Source organism: Pongo abelii, chromosome 8, assembly GCF_028885655.2.
Source record: "Pongo abelii isolate AG06213 chromosome 8, NHGRI_mPonAbe1-v2.0_pri, whole genome shotgun sequence".
Taxonomy (NCBI): domain Eukaryota; kingdom Metazoa; phylum Chordata; class Mammalia; order Primates; family Hominidae; genus Pongo; species Pongo abelii.
The window spans coordinates 6,303,757-6,318,120 of NC_071993.2; the positions used below are offsets into that span (position 1 = coordinate 6,303,757).

Here is a 14,364-nt window from a genome sequence, read left to right on the forward strand (position 1 = left end):
GGGTGCCGGAGTGGGGGTCGAGGCGGCTGGGGAGGGTGGCGGGGCACAGGCCAGGTGGCCGATGTTGCGCGTTCACGGGCCCCTCGGCAGGCGGCGGGTCGGGAGGAGTGGAGGCCCGGGTGGGGCGGGCGCGCCGGGCGGCAGCAGCCCTGGTCACCGCCTGGGCGCGGGCGCCCTCCCTGTGGAGCATGCGGGACGTGAGCGACGTGTGGCAGCCTCTGCGCAGACTTTTCCTCCGCGGTGTAAGTTTCAGCGAGCGCCGCCTTCCCTCCAATCACAGCCCAGCCTCAGCGCTAAGTGTGCACCTCTCTGCAAGGCGGCGCAGCGCTCCCGTACTGAGGCTTCGTTTGCAAAAATTACATCCATGTTGTGTCCCGGCGCGGGCGGCGGTTCCCCACCAAAAGCATCCCAGATCTTCCCCGCACGCCTCTTACCTGACTGCACGACTGTCACAAGCCGCGAGCTGGTGCAAACTGCGAAGGCCGGGAAAGGAGACGGGGCACGCATGCACCAGAAAGTGGGGAGGCAGAGCTGCAGCGCGTGCAGGATAACGGAGTGAATTTTAGGGGTCTGCATGATAAGGGGCCGCCCCCAATAGTTTTCCCTCGACTTAGGTAATGAATTGCAGATCGAAATGGGTCTAGTTTTATTCATTTTTCTACTCGGGGCGATAAAAGTTTTTTGAATGGTGTACATGGTGAGTGTGAAAACCAGATGCCAGCTGCTCCCAGCCCCACTCCACTTCAGTCCAGCTCCCGGGGGCTTTCCCGCCCCCTCCTCGTGCCCAGCACCGCAGGCCTCTCAAGGTTCCCAGTCTTTGGGCTAGGGGAGGGGAGCAAGGCTCAGTTCAAGTTCAGGTTTCTAAGGGATTCAGGAAAGTGGACAGGGTGAGGTAGGAGGATCAGGGAAGCCTCCTCCCCGCGGGTCGCCCGGGTCGTGGCGGGGGATGGGCTCACGGGTATTATCAGGGAGCAGCCTGGCCCATGTTCTTACCTGGACTGCGCCTGCCCCACAGCGCGTGTTAGGAATGCAGAGTATCGGGGCTCCACGGCCCTAAAGGAGCTGCATTGGTAGGATGCACTTTAAGCAGCTTCCCAAGGGATTCGGCTGCGGAGTCCACGGTCTACACTGGGCAGGACTGCGTCCTCCCGGCCAGCACAGTTGAGGTGAGGGGCCGGAATTAGTCGGGGAAGCTGTGCCAGACGTCCCGAGGGGATAACAGGACGAGGGGATAACAGCAGCCAGGACCCTTCAGCAGGGCTGGGCGCGCTCCAAGCCCGGGGCAGGGCGGCAGGAGCTGGTGCACCGCCGCCGCCGGCCCGCAGGGGGAGCTCGCAGGCTGCCTCCCGGCTCGCCCACCCTCCTCCCCAAGTGGAAGGGGGCTGGGACCCAAGGAATGCGGCCCGCCCCTAGGCTGACGTGCGCGTCTGCGGCCAGCCCGGACTCTTTAAAAGCCGGCGGTGCGCGGGGCATCCCAGCCAAGCCGGAGAGGAGGCGAGCGGCAGGCCCTGGTGGCGAGAGCGCGGCTGTCACTGCGCCCGAGCATCCCAGAGCTTTCCGAGCGGACTAGCCGGCCGTGCCGGGCATCCCCAGCCTCGCTACCCTCGCAGCACACGTCGAGCCCCGCACGGGCGAGCGTCCGCAACTTAGCCCAGAGCACGTTTCCCCTGGCAGCGCAGGAAACGCCCGGCCGCGCGCCGGCGCACGCCCCCCTCTCCTCCTTTGTTCCGGGGGTCGGCGGCCGCTCTCCTGCCGGCGTCGGGATCTCGGCCCCGGGAGGCGGGCCGTCGGGCGCAGCCGCGAAGATGCCGCTGGAACTGACCCAGAGCCGAGTGCAGAAGATCTGGGTGCCCGTGGACCACCGGCCCTCGTTGCCCAGATGTGAGTGCAGCTGCGCGGAGCCGGGTTGCAGGGCGCGCTGCGCCGGGCCGGGCCATTGTGTGGGGCGGCTTTGTGCCGACGCCCCTCTGCGGGGGGCGCGCCCGTGCGGGTCGCGCCGGCGGGGCGGGGCGGAGGCGCGGGCTGTGAGTCCCTGGCCGGGCGGCGGGGGCGCTGTGGCCCTTGTCCCCGTGGCTGCCCCGCCGGCCCGGAAACGGCGAGTGCGCCGGCCGGGCTGCGTACGCCGAGACGGAGGGACGCGCGCGCCTGGGCAGGCCAGGGAGGGGATCCACATCCTCCGCGGTCCCTGTCCTCGACACCCGTCCCGGGCGGCCGTGGCCGGAGCGCAGCCCAGGGACCCGGCCGCTCGTGCCTCCGCCCCTTTCCACCGTCCGGATCTCCTCTCTCTGCCTGTTTCCATCTCCTCTCCCACCTTGCTATGCATTCCTATCCCTTCGCTTCACTTCATAACCTATTTCTCTGTCCTGTTTTCTCTTTCGATATATGTCTGTTTTTCTCTCTCTGTTTCTACCTCCTTCCTCTCCCACTCTGTTACTTTCTGCTTTTATCTCTTTCTCTCTTCTCTCTTCCGTTCATCTCCAGTGCCATGGGGGCGCCCGTGCTGGGGGCGCCAGGAGAGCCACCTGGAGCCACGCCTGTGTCCCCGGCTTTGGGGAAGGTCGGTGGGTTGGTGAGTGCACGGTTGGCGCTGCTCCACGCGCGCCGGGCGCACGCACTCCCCGGTGCTCGGAATTGGCTGGCAGTACCCTGCCTCGCCCCGCCGGTCGCCGCCCCCGCCACCAGCGATCCCTTGGGAGAGGGTTACCTCGAGCTCCACCTCAGCTGCGGAGCGCTGCTGCGGAAAAGGGCGGTGGGCAGCGCAGAGAGGCGACGCTGCCTCTCCAGGTAATGCGTCCCGGCTCCCATGGGCTGGACAGGGAGCCGCCTGGTGCGGTTTTGCCCAGGTCAGGTCGTAGCCTGAGTAGTGACCGTGGGATCCAGGTGCAAACTCTCGAGGTGGCTTCGGGTCATCCGAAGGCGCCTGAGCGCAGGCGGCTGGCAGGGTTGCCCGGCTACCACGTTTCTTAGGACGGCCCCCGCGGGACTTGACAGCTCTTCTGGAGCCCTGCCCGGTCTGAATCACCGGCCTCGTCCCGACCTGCCCCTCTCCCCACACCCACCCCCATGGTGTGCCCTGGGTGGGGACGTCAGCAGATCCACCCTGCTGGACTTCAGGGTTCTGGGGTAGCCCTCAGGAGAGGTCTTGTTCCCCCTCTTTGTGAGGTAGCCCAGGACTGGGGGATGCGGGTGTGTTGCCCAGCCCTGTCAGATGCGCTTGAACTGGGTGGCCCACGGTTCTCTTGTCTTTGTGTAAAACCTGTAAGTGGAGTGGAACGCAGCTCTTAAATCCCCAGGGAGGTCTGGCCAAGGCCAAATGCAGAAACAACTTTTGCATAAAACAAGTATTATCTCTATAGCACTATGTAAACTGCAATGGAGGCTAGTCCCATATATGTAAATACATGTGATTGTATACGAATGCCCACGGGTCTGGGAGGAGTGTCCCGTGACTTCTAGGGCTCTGAGATTGGTTGGCATCAGCTCAGTTGTGATCTTAACACCAGCGTGCACCAAGGCGTCCTCCCTCCAGACTTGGATCCTGATCCATTAGACCCCATCAACCTGCACGTCTCGCACGCAGTGAGAGATTTGCCTAAGAATCCCTGTCAGAATCATTCAGAGCTGGAGGGTGGGAATTTGGCTAAAGCCAATGGATTAATTATTTTGTCCCACCTACTGCTGGTATCCTCCTGTGTGGCTTTGAGGTATAGTCTCAGACACATTCCTTCTTGTAAAAAGATCTGCAGCCTGGGTGTCGCACATCCTTATTTCAACTGGTGGTGTCTTTCTCAGTTTATATAGTCACATTTATCTCTTACTGGAATGGAGGGAAGAAGGTATTTCTATTTGGCATCTTTCCTGACACCCTCCCTTGATTCTCTAATGGCATTTGGGACACTGGGTGGGTTTTTCTTTCTTTCTTTTGAGAAGGCGTTTCACTCTGTCACTGAGGCTGGAGTGCAGTGGTGCGATCTCAGCTCACTGCAACTTCTGCCTCCGGGTTTCAAGCGATTCTCGTGCCTCAGTCTCCTGAGAAGCTGGGATTACAGGCGTGTGCCACCATGCCCAGCTAATTTTCATATTTTTAGTAAAGACGCGGTTTCACCATGTTGGCCAGGCTGGTCTTGAACTCCTGACCTCAAGTGATCCGCCCACCTCAGTCCCCCAAAGTGCTGGGATTATAGGCATGAGCCACCATGCCCAGCTGGGTGGGTTTTCTTTCTCCTAAACCTGTTGCCACCTTTATAAGCGGCCTTCTCATTGGAGGTCTGCAGCAGAGTTCCCTGAGGTTTATTATTTATTTATTTATTCATTTTTGTGGCAGAATCTCACACTGTCACCCAGGCTGGAGGGCAGTGGTGCGATCATAGCTCACTGTAACCACCAACTCTTGGGCTCAAGTGATGCTCCCACCCCAGCCAGTCCAGTAGCCGGGACTATAAGTGTGCACCACCACACCCGGCTAATTTAAAAAATTTTTTTCATAGAGATGGGGTCTTGCTATGTTGCTCAGGCTGGTCTCGAACTCCTGGCCTCAAGTGATCCTCCCACCTTGGCCTCCCAAAGTGCTGAGGTTACAGGCATGTGCCACCATTCCCAGCTTCCCTGAGGTTTATTGCTGAAGGAGGGTGTCTAGGATGCTGCTTTTTATAGACAAAGAACAGTAAAACAACAAAACAAAAATTACTGTATCAATAAGCTGCATTATATTCTTGCCTCGGAGACACCTTAACGGGATGCCCTGTTGCTACATCAACATGGTGGTAAATGTTTCTTACAAAACCTGTAGCTTCCTTCGCATGCATCCTGTAACTCCTGCTGACTTACTGAATTTGTGAGTCAGCATAATGGTCAAGAAGTACCTTTTTGACTGACAAAGTCTGGCTTTCCTTTCTGTTCATCATCACGAAAATTCAAGAGCCTCTGTGTTCTGAGGGATCCTGGGTACCGGGCTGAGTCCTAAGATGGTGCTTGGGACTTGGCATTACATCAGAAGTTGCCATGATCAGTGGAGCAAAGGGGGTATTAGTACTGGTCAGGCCAGTGCAGGGTTGTAAGCAACAGGTAAAAGACAGCCTTTTAAAGCACCAAACTTTCTTTTTTGAGACACGGTCTCACTGTCACCCAGGCTGGAGTGCAATGGTGCAATCACGTCTCATTGAAGCCTTGAACTCCTGGGCTCAAACAATCTTTCTGCCTCAGCCTCCTGAGTAGCTGGGACTATCGGCATGTGCTACTGCGCCCAGCTAGTTTTTAAAAATATTTTTGTACAAACGGGGTCTCTATGTTGCCCAAGCTGGTCTCGAATTCCTGGCCTCAAACAATGCCCCCTTGGCCTCCCAAAGTGCTGGGATTACAGGTGTAAGCCAGTGTACCTGGCCTTTTTTTTTTTTTTTTCCTCTTAAAAACAGTGGAATGAGACAAACTGCCAGCTTGTGTTTGCTCGGGATTTAGACACTGCAGGAAATTGAGTCTGAAGAAAGGTTGTTGTGGCACTCAAATACGGATAGAAAAACTCCCATCTCAGTAGCGAGTTACGCCGGCTGCCGGTGTTCTAGCTTAAGGAAGCTGAGTGGGTGATGTCCTAGAGAAATCCCTACCTTATCCCTGGGTAGCCCCTACAGTTTATTTTCTGGGGATGCATTCTGTGTTAGGGTTTGAGTCAGTGGGGGATACAGGCTGTGTGGGTGTTAGGGTTTGAGTCAGTGGGGGATACAGGCTGTGCGGGCTGCTGCCTGTCTGTCTGTGCATTGCACACCATCAGAGAGGTTAGTAACTTAATCTAGCCCGGAGAGCAGGAGTAGGAACCCGGGGGTGCCAGCCTCTCACTGTCCAGGTGGGGGATTCACCATCCATCTGGCTGCTGCTTTCCATAACTGGCCCCTTGTGTCACTGTATCCCGCGGCTGAGTGTTCACCACCCAGCCTTCAGTTTTCTTTTGGCTTCCTGTGTACGTTTGCCTGCAGGGAACGGGTCCCAGGAGGCAGTCTCCGTTGTACACTAATGGTAGTGCGGGCTTGTAGACAGCCAGGGCTTAGCCCAAAGGCACTACTCAGCCACGCTGACCCTGTATCCCCCAAGTAGCCTCTGTCTCACGGGTACCCAGTGCATGTACCTGGTGCGTGTGCCCAGTGAGTGGGCATGTCGTGAACGTGACAACCTTGCAGAATTGAAGTTCCGCGCCTGGGACTTGGTGACTTTCTGGGAGGACTTACCCAAGTGGCCATGGTTGTAACCATGACAACACTTTGAGCTCGAGTCCCCCAGATTCAATTCGGGTGTTTAGTCTGTTACCCAGGGTCTTTACACAGTTGTTCTTTCCCCTGTAACACGGTGACATCTGTGTTCCCCCAGGCATGTTTCAATTGACATCTAAAGTCGACATCTAAATACATTTAAGTTTCACAACTTTCAAAACTTTGGGTGTGTGAAGAAGAAGTTAAAATATTAAATATTTACATAAAATGAAATGAGACACAAATACTCTTTGGAAAATCTTGTGTTAAACTCAATAACTTTTTTTTTTTTTTTGAGACAGAGTTTTGCTCTGTTGTCCGGGCTGGAGTGCATTGGTACAGTCTTGGCTCACTGCAACCTCTGCCTCCCGGGTTCAAGCGATTCTCCTACCTCAGCAGTTGGGATTACAGGTGCCCGCTACCACGCCTGGCTAATTTTTGTATTTTTAGTAGAGACGGGGTTTTGCCATGTTGACCAGGCTGGTTTCGAACTCCTGACCTCAAGTGGTCTGCCCTCCTCTGCCACCCAGAGTGCTGGGAGACCATGCCCAGCCAATACTTACCTTTTCTAATCACTGTGCCTTGCCAGGGAGGGTGATGAGGCGGGTGGGGGTGTCTCTTTTTTGGTGGTAAAAAGGCCCATTGAGAAGCGAAGAAGAAACTGACGGTCACAGAATTAGAAACATGAGGTGTGCTGTGAGTTTTTAAAAGGGGCTGAGGTTGGAGAATAAGACAAAAAGATTTAGTAAGGATTTGTGATTACCCCATCTGTCCAAGACAGTGGTGGGTGTCTGAAGGGAGGGACAGCTGCAAACACCTCAGGCGCCCCTCTCTTTGTTTTTTTTTTTTGTTTGTTTTTTGTTTTGAGACGGAGTCGCGCTCTGTCGCCCAGGCTGGAGTGCAGTGGCGCTATCTTGGCTCACTGCAAGCTCCGCCTCCCGGGTTCACGCCGTTCTCCTGCCTCAGCCTCCCGAGTAGCTGGGACTACAGGCGCCCGCCACCATGCCCGGCTAATTTTTTGTGTTTTTAGTAGAGACGGGGTTTCACCGTGTTAGCCAAGATGGTCTTGATCTCCTGACCTCGTGATCCGCCCGCCTTGGCCTCCCAAAGTGCTGGGATTACGGGCGTGAGCCACCACGCCCGGCGCGCTCCTCTGTTTGAATCTTACTACTTGAGAGACCAGTGCGCAGGGAGAATGGCTCTGCTTTGCCAAGAAGGGACTGGCGGTTTATTTGGGTTTGAAATCCAGTCTGACCTTTTGCCCTATGTATTTACTCTGCTGTCTTTATTGTTGTTGTTGTTGTTGTTTTCCCTCCCTAAATGTCTACTGCCAGAGGAGATTTGTTCCTATGATGAGTGGGTTGACATAATCCCCTGTTGGATAAATCAATCAGCCTCTGCTTCCTTGGTGTGGTTCCGACAGAAATATTCTGCGTATGTGCACAGCCGAGAGTACGTGTGTGCGTCTGTCTCTGCATATCTGGGTGCTCTTAGGAGCAGCGGTGCGGTGGGGACACCTGGTAAGACCAGGAGGGACCCTTGGCCTGGGAGAAGGGTCAGTGGATGGGTATTGTTTCCAAGGAGTTGCTGCTACTTTTCCGATATGGCAGCTACAGCTGCCAGAATGACCCTGGGCACGGTGGGGTGTGCCACACTGGCTTTCCGGGAGGCCACCGTCTCTCCGTGTGCCCCTGGGGACACAAGAAAGCCCCTGGGTGCTTTGTGCTTTGTGCTTGTTTGTTCCACTCATGTGCTCAGGATGCCCGGCTCACCCTGGGCAGTGAAAAGCATCTGTTTTCGAGGAACTGTTTGTTCTAGGTCACTGGACACCAAGATCATGCCAGCCCAGGGCTTTTAGCATCTCCTCATCTGCTGATAGCCTGTCTGTCTCCTTACTCTGCCTGCTGAGAAGGCCACTAATGGTCTCCAAATAGCATGGAGGGGACAGAGGCCCAGCATGCCATGCCTGCCTCCCTGCCCCCGCCTCCAAGCCTAGGAGCAGATCCTGGACATTGACTTCAGTTTGGAGCCCTGTTGGGGGGTCCGGCTTACAGAGGGGCTTCTTCCCTGAGCCATGGCCTGTCTGAGGGGTGGTGGCTCCTGCAGCCTAAGCCTGCTCAGCTTGGACATCAGGGCCTCTGTCCAGTCCGACATCTGCCTGGTTCTGTGTGCAGCTTTCAGAGGTTTTCCTGCAGGCCATGAGGGCTGTGTCTGGGAATGATGAGGACAGCCAGGCTAACCACGTGGCAGAGAGTGCTGGGCAGTGCCGCCCAGGCGGGAGCTGGCGGGTATCATCTGGCCCTGGAGCTTGCATGTCGGCAGGATGCGGGAGTTGCCTGAGACTCCCAGGGCCAGGAGACAGCCAGGGAGATACTGGGCCCTCGGCTTCCAGTACAGGGGGCTTCTGGCTGCTTTCTGAAAAACCCAGCAAAACCCCCCTCCCTGCTGTTTTGTCTTACTGAGATGCCAAGACCGTTGTGTAGCAGCGGAAGCCAGGAGGGAGCTGGCAGGCAAGAGCATCTCCAGGTTTCCTGGAGACAGTGGAGCTGGCCCCTGGCTGAGGTTTCGTGACCGTCCCTTCCCTCGGCAGGGCCCCAGCATTCATCTGAGCCTGGCACCAGAAGAGAGGGTCAGTCAGGGCGTGAGAGGCTCAGGGGTGGAGGATTTACCTGTCCAGTGGGGTAATTTTAGCATTCCGCTTCCCTGACCTACTTTCATTTGATAAACTCTTTTCATTTTCTTCTAATTATTTTTTAATTTATTTTTTTGTAGAGGCAGGGTCTTGCTATGTTGCCCAGGCTGGTCTCAAACTCACGATCTCAAGTAATCCTCTTGCCTCGGCCTCCCAAAGGGCTGGGATTACAGGCATGAACCACCGTGCCTGGCTGTAAACTCCTACTTTTAAAAATTGCCTTTTTAAGGATGTTTTTTTAGAAACGCTGCCCATACCTCCGTGTGGAGGTTTGGATATTGAGGGTGGGCCTCTCTGTCTCTTAACCCCTGGGCCCCAGCCCCCTGCCCCTCTGTCCCCATGTTGTGTTGGAATCCACCCTCTCGACTCTCAGTCCCACCCTCCCTGGGGAGAGGAATCCTTTCCTCCCGCCCGCAGGAGCATGGCCACTTCCACTGTGGTGTCAGTGAGTGGTTCCCTGCTAGGTTTAGCACCCTGAGTATCAGCTCAGGAATTTGGGGTTGGGACTGTCTTTGCCAAGTAGAACCTAAAGTCAGGATTGAGGGACAGGGTGTGGCTGGGGGGCTGTGGCACTAGGGTTGCCTGGTCCCACTCTGGTACAATGCCAGGGCCTTCAGGACGGGAAGATGAAATGAAAATTTCGATGAATGCTGGGTGTGGTGGCTATGCCTGTAATCCCAGCACTCTGGGAGGATTGTTTGAGACCAGGACTTTGAGACCAGCCTGGGCAACACAGCGAGACCCCATCTCTACAAAATAAAAAAATTAGACAGGGATGGTGGTGTACACACTAGTAGTCCCAGCTATTGGGGAGGCTAAGGCCGGAGGATTGTTTAAGTCCAGAGGTTTGAGGCTGCAGTAATCGTGGTAGCCACCGCACTCCCGCCTGGGCAACAGAGTGAAACCCTGTCTCAAAAACATTTTTGGTGAAATTCTTCAGCATTATTGTTGGGTGTGGCCTCTGCTCCTCTTCTCCGGTCACTTGGTTGATGACACACCCTTCTTGCTTGTTTTTCCAGCCTGTGGGCCAAAGCTGACCAACTCCCCCACCGTCATCGTCATGGTGGGCCTCCCCGCCCGGGGCAAGACCTACATCTCCAAGAAGCTGACTCGCTACCTCAACTGGATTGGCGTCCCCACAAAAGGTGAGAGACTGGGTCTCGAGGCCAGTCCCCTGCAAGTGCAAAAACTTGACCTTCCATCTCAGTTGCTGGTTTCACAGGCAGGACCACCCCGGGCGCCTCTGTCCCCTGGTCGGGGAGTCTGATCCTGCCTCCCGTGCAGCTGGGTCCCCCTTCACGCTGTGTCTACACTCTTCTGTTGGGGTTTTTTCCTCACTGGCCATTCTCTTTCCCACTCCCCTAAATCCTGCCCCGACTCAGATTTCACCTCCTTCAAAGCCATCTCCGGCCACCTCAGTCCTTTACATTCCTGTCGCACTCAGTCCTAGCTAACATTCCTCTGCTGATGGCCCTAAGCACTGTCTACCATAGATCAAGGGTCTTCAACCCCCAGGCTGTGGACTGCTATGTTGGGTGGCCTGTTAGGAACCTGGCTGCAGGAGGTGAGTGGCAGTGAGTGCGCATTCCTGCCTGAGCTCCGCCTCCAGTCTGATCAGTGGTGGCATTAGACTCCCATGGGAGTGAACCCTATTGTGAACTGGGCATGTGAGGGACCTAGGTTGTGTGCTCCTTATGATAATCTAATGCCTGATGATCTGAGGTGGAACAGTTTCATCCCAAAGCCGTACACCCACAACCCCTCCCTGTCCGTGGAAAAATTGTCTTCCACGAAAGTGGTTCCTGGTGCCAAAAAGGATGGGGACCGCTGTTGCAGATGACGCATTTAAGAATCTCTGCTTGGTCTTCCCAACTAGATGGGGAATATCTTGTGGATAGGCACTGGGTATTTTTTTTTTCAATTAATTTTATTTTAGATTAGGGTACATGTGCATGTTTGTTACCTGAGTATACTGCATATTGATTGGGGATTGGGCTTCCAGTGAACCTGTTACCCAGATAGTGAACATTGTACCCAACTGGTTATTTTTTAACCCTTGCTCATCTCCCACCCTCCCTCTTTTGAGGGGATGGTTTTTATGTTTACCATCCCCGCTGTGCCCAGGAACCATGGGACACATTCCCCCAGGCCTGGCCCTGGTGGCTGCACCAGCAGAAGGGTTGACCTAGATCTGGCAATGGGCATGAGGCCCCACTTGCTTTCTGATACCATTGGTGGAAATGTGTTGCCCCTATTTTTGCTAGACTTGGGGCCTCCCCCCACCCATCCTCACAGTCTCAGTCTCTGGTTTAGGATATTGTGGGACTGGGATTGTAGACTTGGCTGGAGGGGACAGTGTCGCAGAGCCTGTGGCAGGGGCATTGCAGCTGGATTGGGGAAGCCGGGCAGCCTGTGGCCTGCCGTCCTCAGGAGTTGAGGGTAGCGCAGGACTGTGTGCCGGCATTGCTTCCATGTGGCACCATCTCATTCAAGTTGGTGTGATTGGCTGGGTGGCTCTTCCTTTGGTCGATCCCATGATCCCGGTGTGAGCTGGCCCCTTCCTCCTGCTCGATCATCCAGGCTGTTCTCTTTCCCGTCCACAGTGTTCAACGTTGGGGAGTATCGCCGGGAGGCTGTGAAGCAGTACAGCTCCTACAACTTCTTCCGCCCCGACAATGAGGAAGCCATGAAAGTCCGGAAGTAAGGCTGGGCCGCGGGCGTAAGGCAGGGCCGCGGGCGGTGTAGGGCTGGGCTGTGGGAGTCAGGCTGGGCTGCGGGGCTGCGGGTGTAAGGCTGGGCTGCGGGCTTGGGCTTGTTTTGTTCTGAGCCAGGCTCTGGAGGAGGCAGAGAAAGCCGGCCTGCGGGTGGGTCCTGCTGGTGGCTTCAGGGCTGTGCAGTGTGGAAACAAGCCCTGCTGCCCCTCTGAGGTTGCTGCTCATCTGAGGTTGCAGGGTCTCATTAGTGAGACCTGAGGGTCTCACTGAGCTGACCTTCACTGGGACAGAGCCGCAGAAGCAGCCTCACTGAGAATTAGCAAGTCCTGTTCGTCGGGAGTGTCTGTTTATGTTTGGGAAGGATTTCTTGTTAAGTGCGAGTTGATTGTGAAACCCTAGTGCAAGGGTGTTCGGCCCCGGCTGTATGTTGGAGTCTCCTGGGGGATGCTAAAACCCCCGATGCCAGGCCCCACCCCAGACCAGTTAGCGCAACTCTGTGTGTGGCTCTGGGCAGCCGTTTCTTAGCAGCTCGCCAGGAGTGGTTCCCGCGTGCAGCCCAGTGCGAGCACCGCCTCCCGAGGGTTCCTGAGGCCACCCGTGCGGGGCCCCAGGTTGGAAGCCTCTGGGCCTGAGGGGTGCTGGCCAGCCTGCCCAGCGCTAAGCAGTGTAGAATGGAACCACCAGTTCCTCTGCCTGTCGGGGTGCATCGCGAGGTGCTTGGGCTGCCCCGGCGGATGCACCGGCGCTGACATTCGGCGTCTCTTGTGCATTCCAGGCAATGTGCCTTAGCTGCCTTGAGAGATGTCAAAAGCTACCTGGCGAAAGAAGGGGGACAAATTGCGGTAAGTTCAGGGAATGTAGCCGGCTCGGTGTCCAGTCCCACCCATGAGGGTGTCCTCACCGGCCTGGGGTGTACCAAGACCTGTGCCTCTGGCCCTGAGGGTAGAGGAAAGCAGGGGACCAGGGCAGCCCAATGGCTCAGGAAGGCGGATGTGGGGTGGACTCAGGGACCCACCCTCTCTGTTGCCAGTCCCCCACCTCCAGGGCGGGCAGGACTTGGGTTGCCCACAGGACCACTGGCCCTTCCTTGTACACTGTCCCATTGCATGTTACCGTTCTGCTTGTTTGCTTTTGGGGTATTCCCCCCACGCTACCACCCCTGAGTGCTGTTGGTAGTTGGGGGAGGCCTGCCTCGTAAGTAGGCCCTGGAGAGGACTGTGGGCAGGCACAAGCTCCCCTGAAGCACTTCTGGGGCTTATTCCTGGAGATGATGGGTCTGGCATCTTTGCTGTTCTGGTAAACGTTGTTAAAGTCAAACTTAGAGTCTTCGTCCTGGCCCTTTGCTCTCCATATCAGGTTTTCGACGCCACCAATACTACTAGAGAGAGGAGACACATGATCCTTCATTTTGCCAAAGAAAATGACTTTAAGGTGAGCTGAGCGTCTTGTGTTGTGCTAGAGGGCTCGGGAGAGAGGAAAAGGCCTCAGGAAGCGGCCTGAGTCCTGCTCGGTCCTTCCCCTCCTGCTGCCCATGTTCCTTAGTCCTGCTTGGTCCCTGCCCTCCTGCTGCCCATGTTCCTTAGTCCTGCTTGGTCCCTCCCCTCCTGCTGCCCATGTTCCTTAGTCCTGCTTGGTCCCTGCCCTCATGCTGCCCACGTTTTGCGGCCTTAAATTAGGGCCTTCGTGCGGTAGGGCTCTTGGGGACCGTGGGGCGTTCCAGAGGCGGCAGTGAGGAGGTGGGCTTTCCTGTCTTTGGGAGTTGGTGGGTGGCGTGCTTCCGCTTTGTCCGGATGATGACATCACAGTGATGGCAAGGTTGGTCCTTCGTGGTGTTTGTTTTCTAACATCGCCGCCTCACTTCCACCAGGCGTTTTTCATCGAGTCCGTGTGCGACGACCCTACAGTTGTGGCCTCCAACATCATGGTAAGACAGCCGGGAGCCCCGCGCTTCTGCGGCAGCGCAGACCACAAGGGCATTTGCAGGCCCCGCGCTTCTGCGGCAGCGTAGACCACAAGGGCATTTGCAGTGTGAGGAAGTGGGGGACCGGGTCCGGCTCGGAAGCGCAGCTGAGCCCTTAGGATGAGCAGCCCCCAGCTGGCTGTTGATTGGGAGGTCAGACCTACAGAGCAGTTTTTAACCCAGAGGCCTGTCCTGTGAGGGACTGGCTCCATCCAGGGCAGTGGGCAGGCTTGGATGGGACGTAGGAAATAATTCAGGGAGATAGGATTAGTTTCTGTTGGTGGCAGGAGCCTGACAGCTAGTGGTGATGGAGCTGCTGGGGCAGAGGGCAGCTCATTGCCCCCAATGGGACAGGAGGCAGCAAGTGGATCGCTTGCTGTGAGGGCTCCGGGAGGTAAGAATGCTTGGGCATTGGCAAAAGTCCATAGGGCTCAGCAGCCTCCTAAGTTTGGGAGGTAAGACTCTCTTCCTGCTGATGCATCTTGTGAACCTGCCACAAACCCTCCTGTCTGTGCTGTGCAGGGGAGCTTGCCCAGATAAATTGAGGGCACTTGGCATCATAACTTGATGAATTTCTCCAGTGTTACCACTTGATAGCAATATATATAAACAGGAATGGTTACTATGGAGACTTACTACAGCCCGCCACCCTGTGTTGGAGATAATTTTCTCTTCAGCTTAAACATATCAGAATATGACAATTCTATAAAGAAAAGCAGTTCTGAAAACGTATACTGGGACGCTGTGGTGCTGGCATCTTTG

The 14,364-nt window shown here is 56.1% G+C and overlaps 1 protein-coding gene across 9 annotated transcripts in view; it reads left to right on the top strand.

Moving 5' to 3' along the window:
* Positions 1-14,364, top strand: part of PFKFB3 (6-phosphofructo-2-kinase/fructose-2,6-biphosphatase 3) — a 177,447-nt gene that overhangs the window by 58,131 nt on the left and 104,952 nt on the right. For 4 of the 9 annotated variants that reach the window (XM_054521570.1, XM_024253055.2, XM_024253054.2 and 1 more), the window contains 5 exon segments: positions 9,948-10,073; positions 11,532-11,628; positions 12,418-12,484; positions 12,999-13,073; positions 13,510-13,566. In XM_054521570.1, coding sequence (XP_054377545.1) covers positions 9,948-10,073; positions 11,532-11,628; positions 12,418-12,484; positions 12,999-13,073; positions 13,510-13,566 — 422 coding nt within the window. 9 annotated transcript variants of the gene reach the window in all.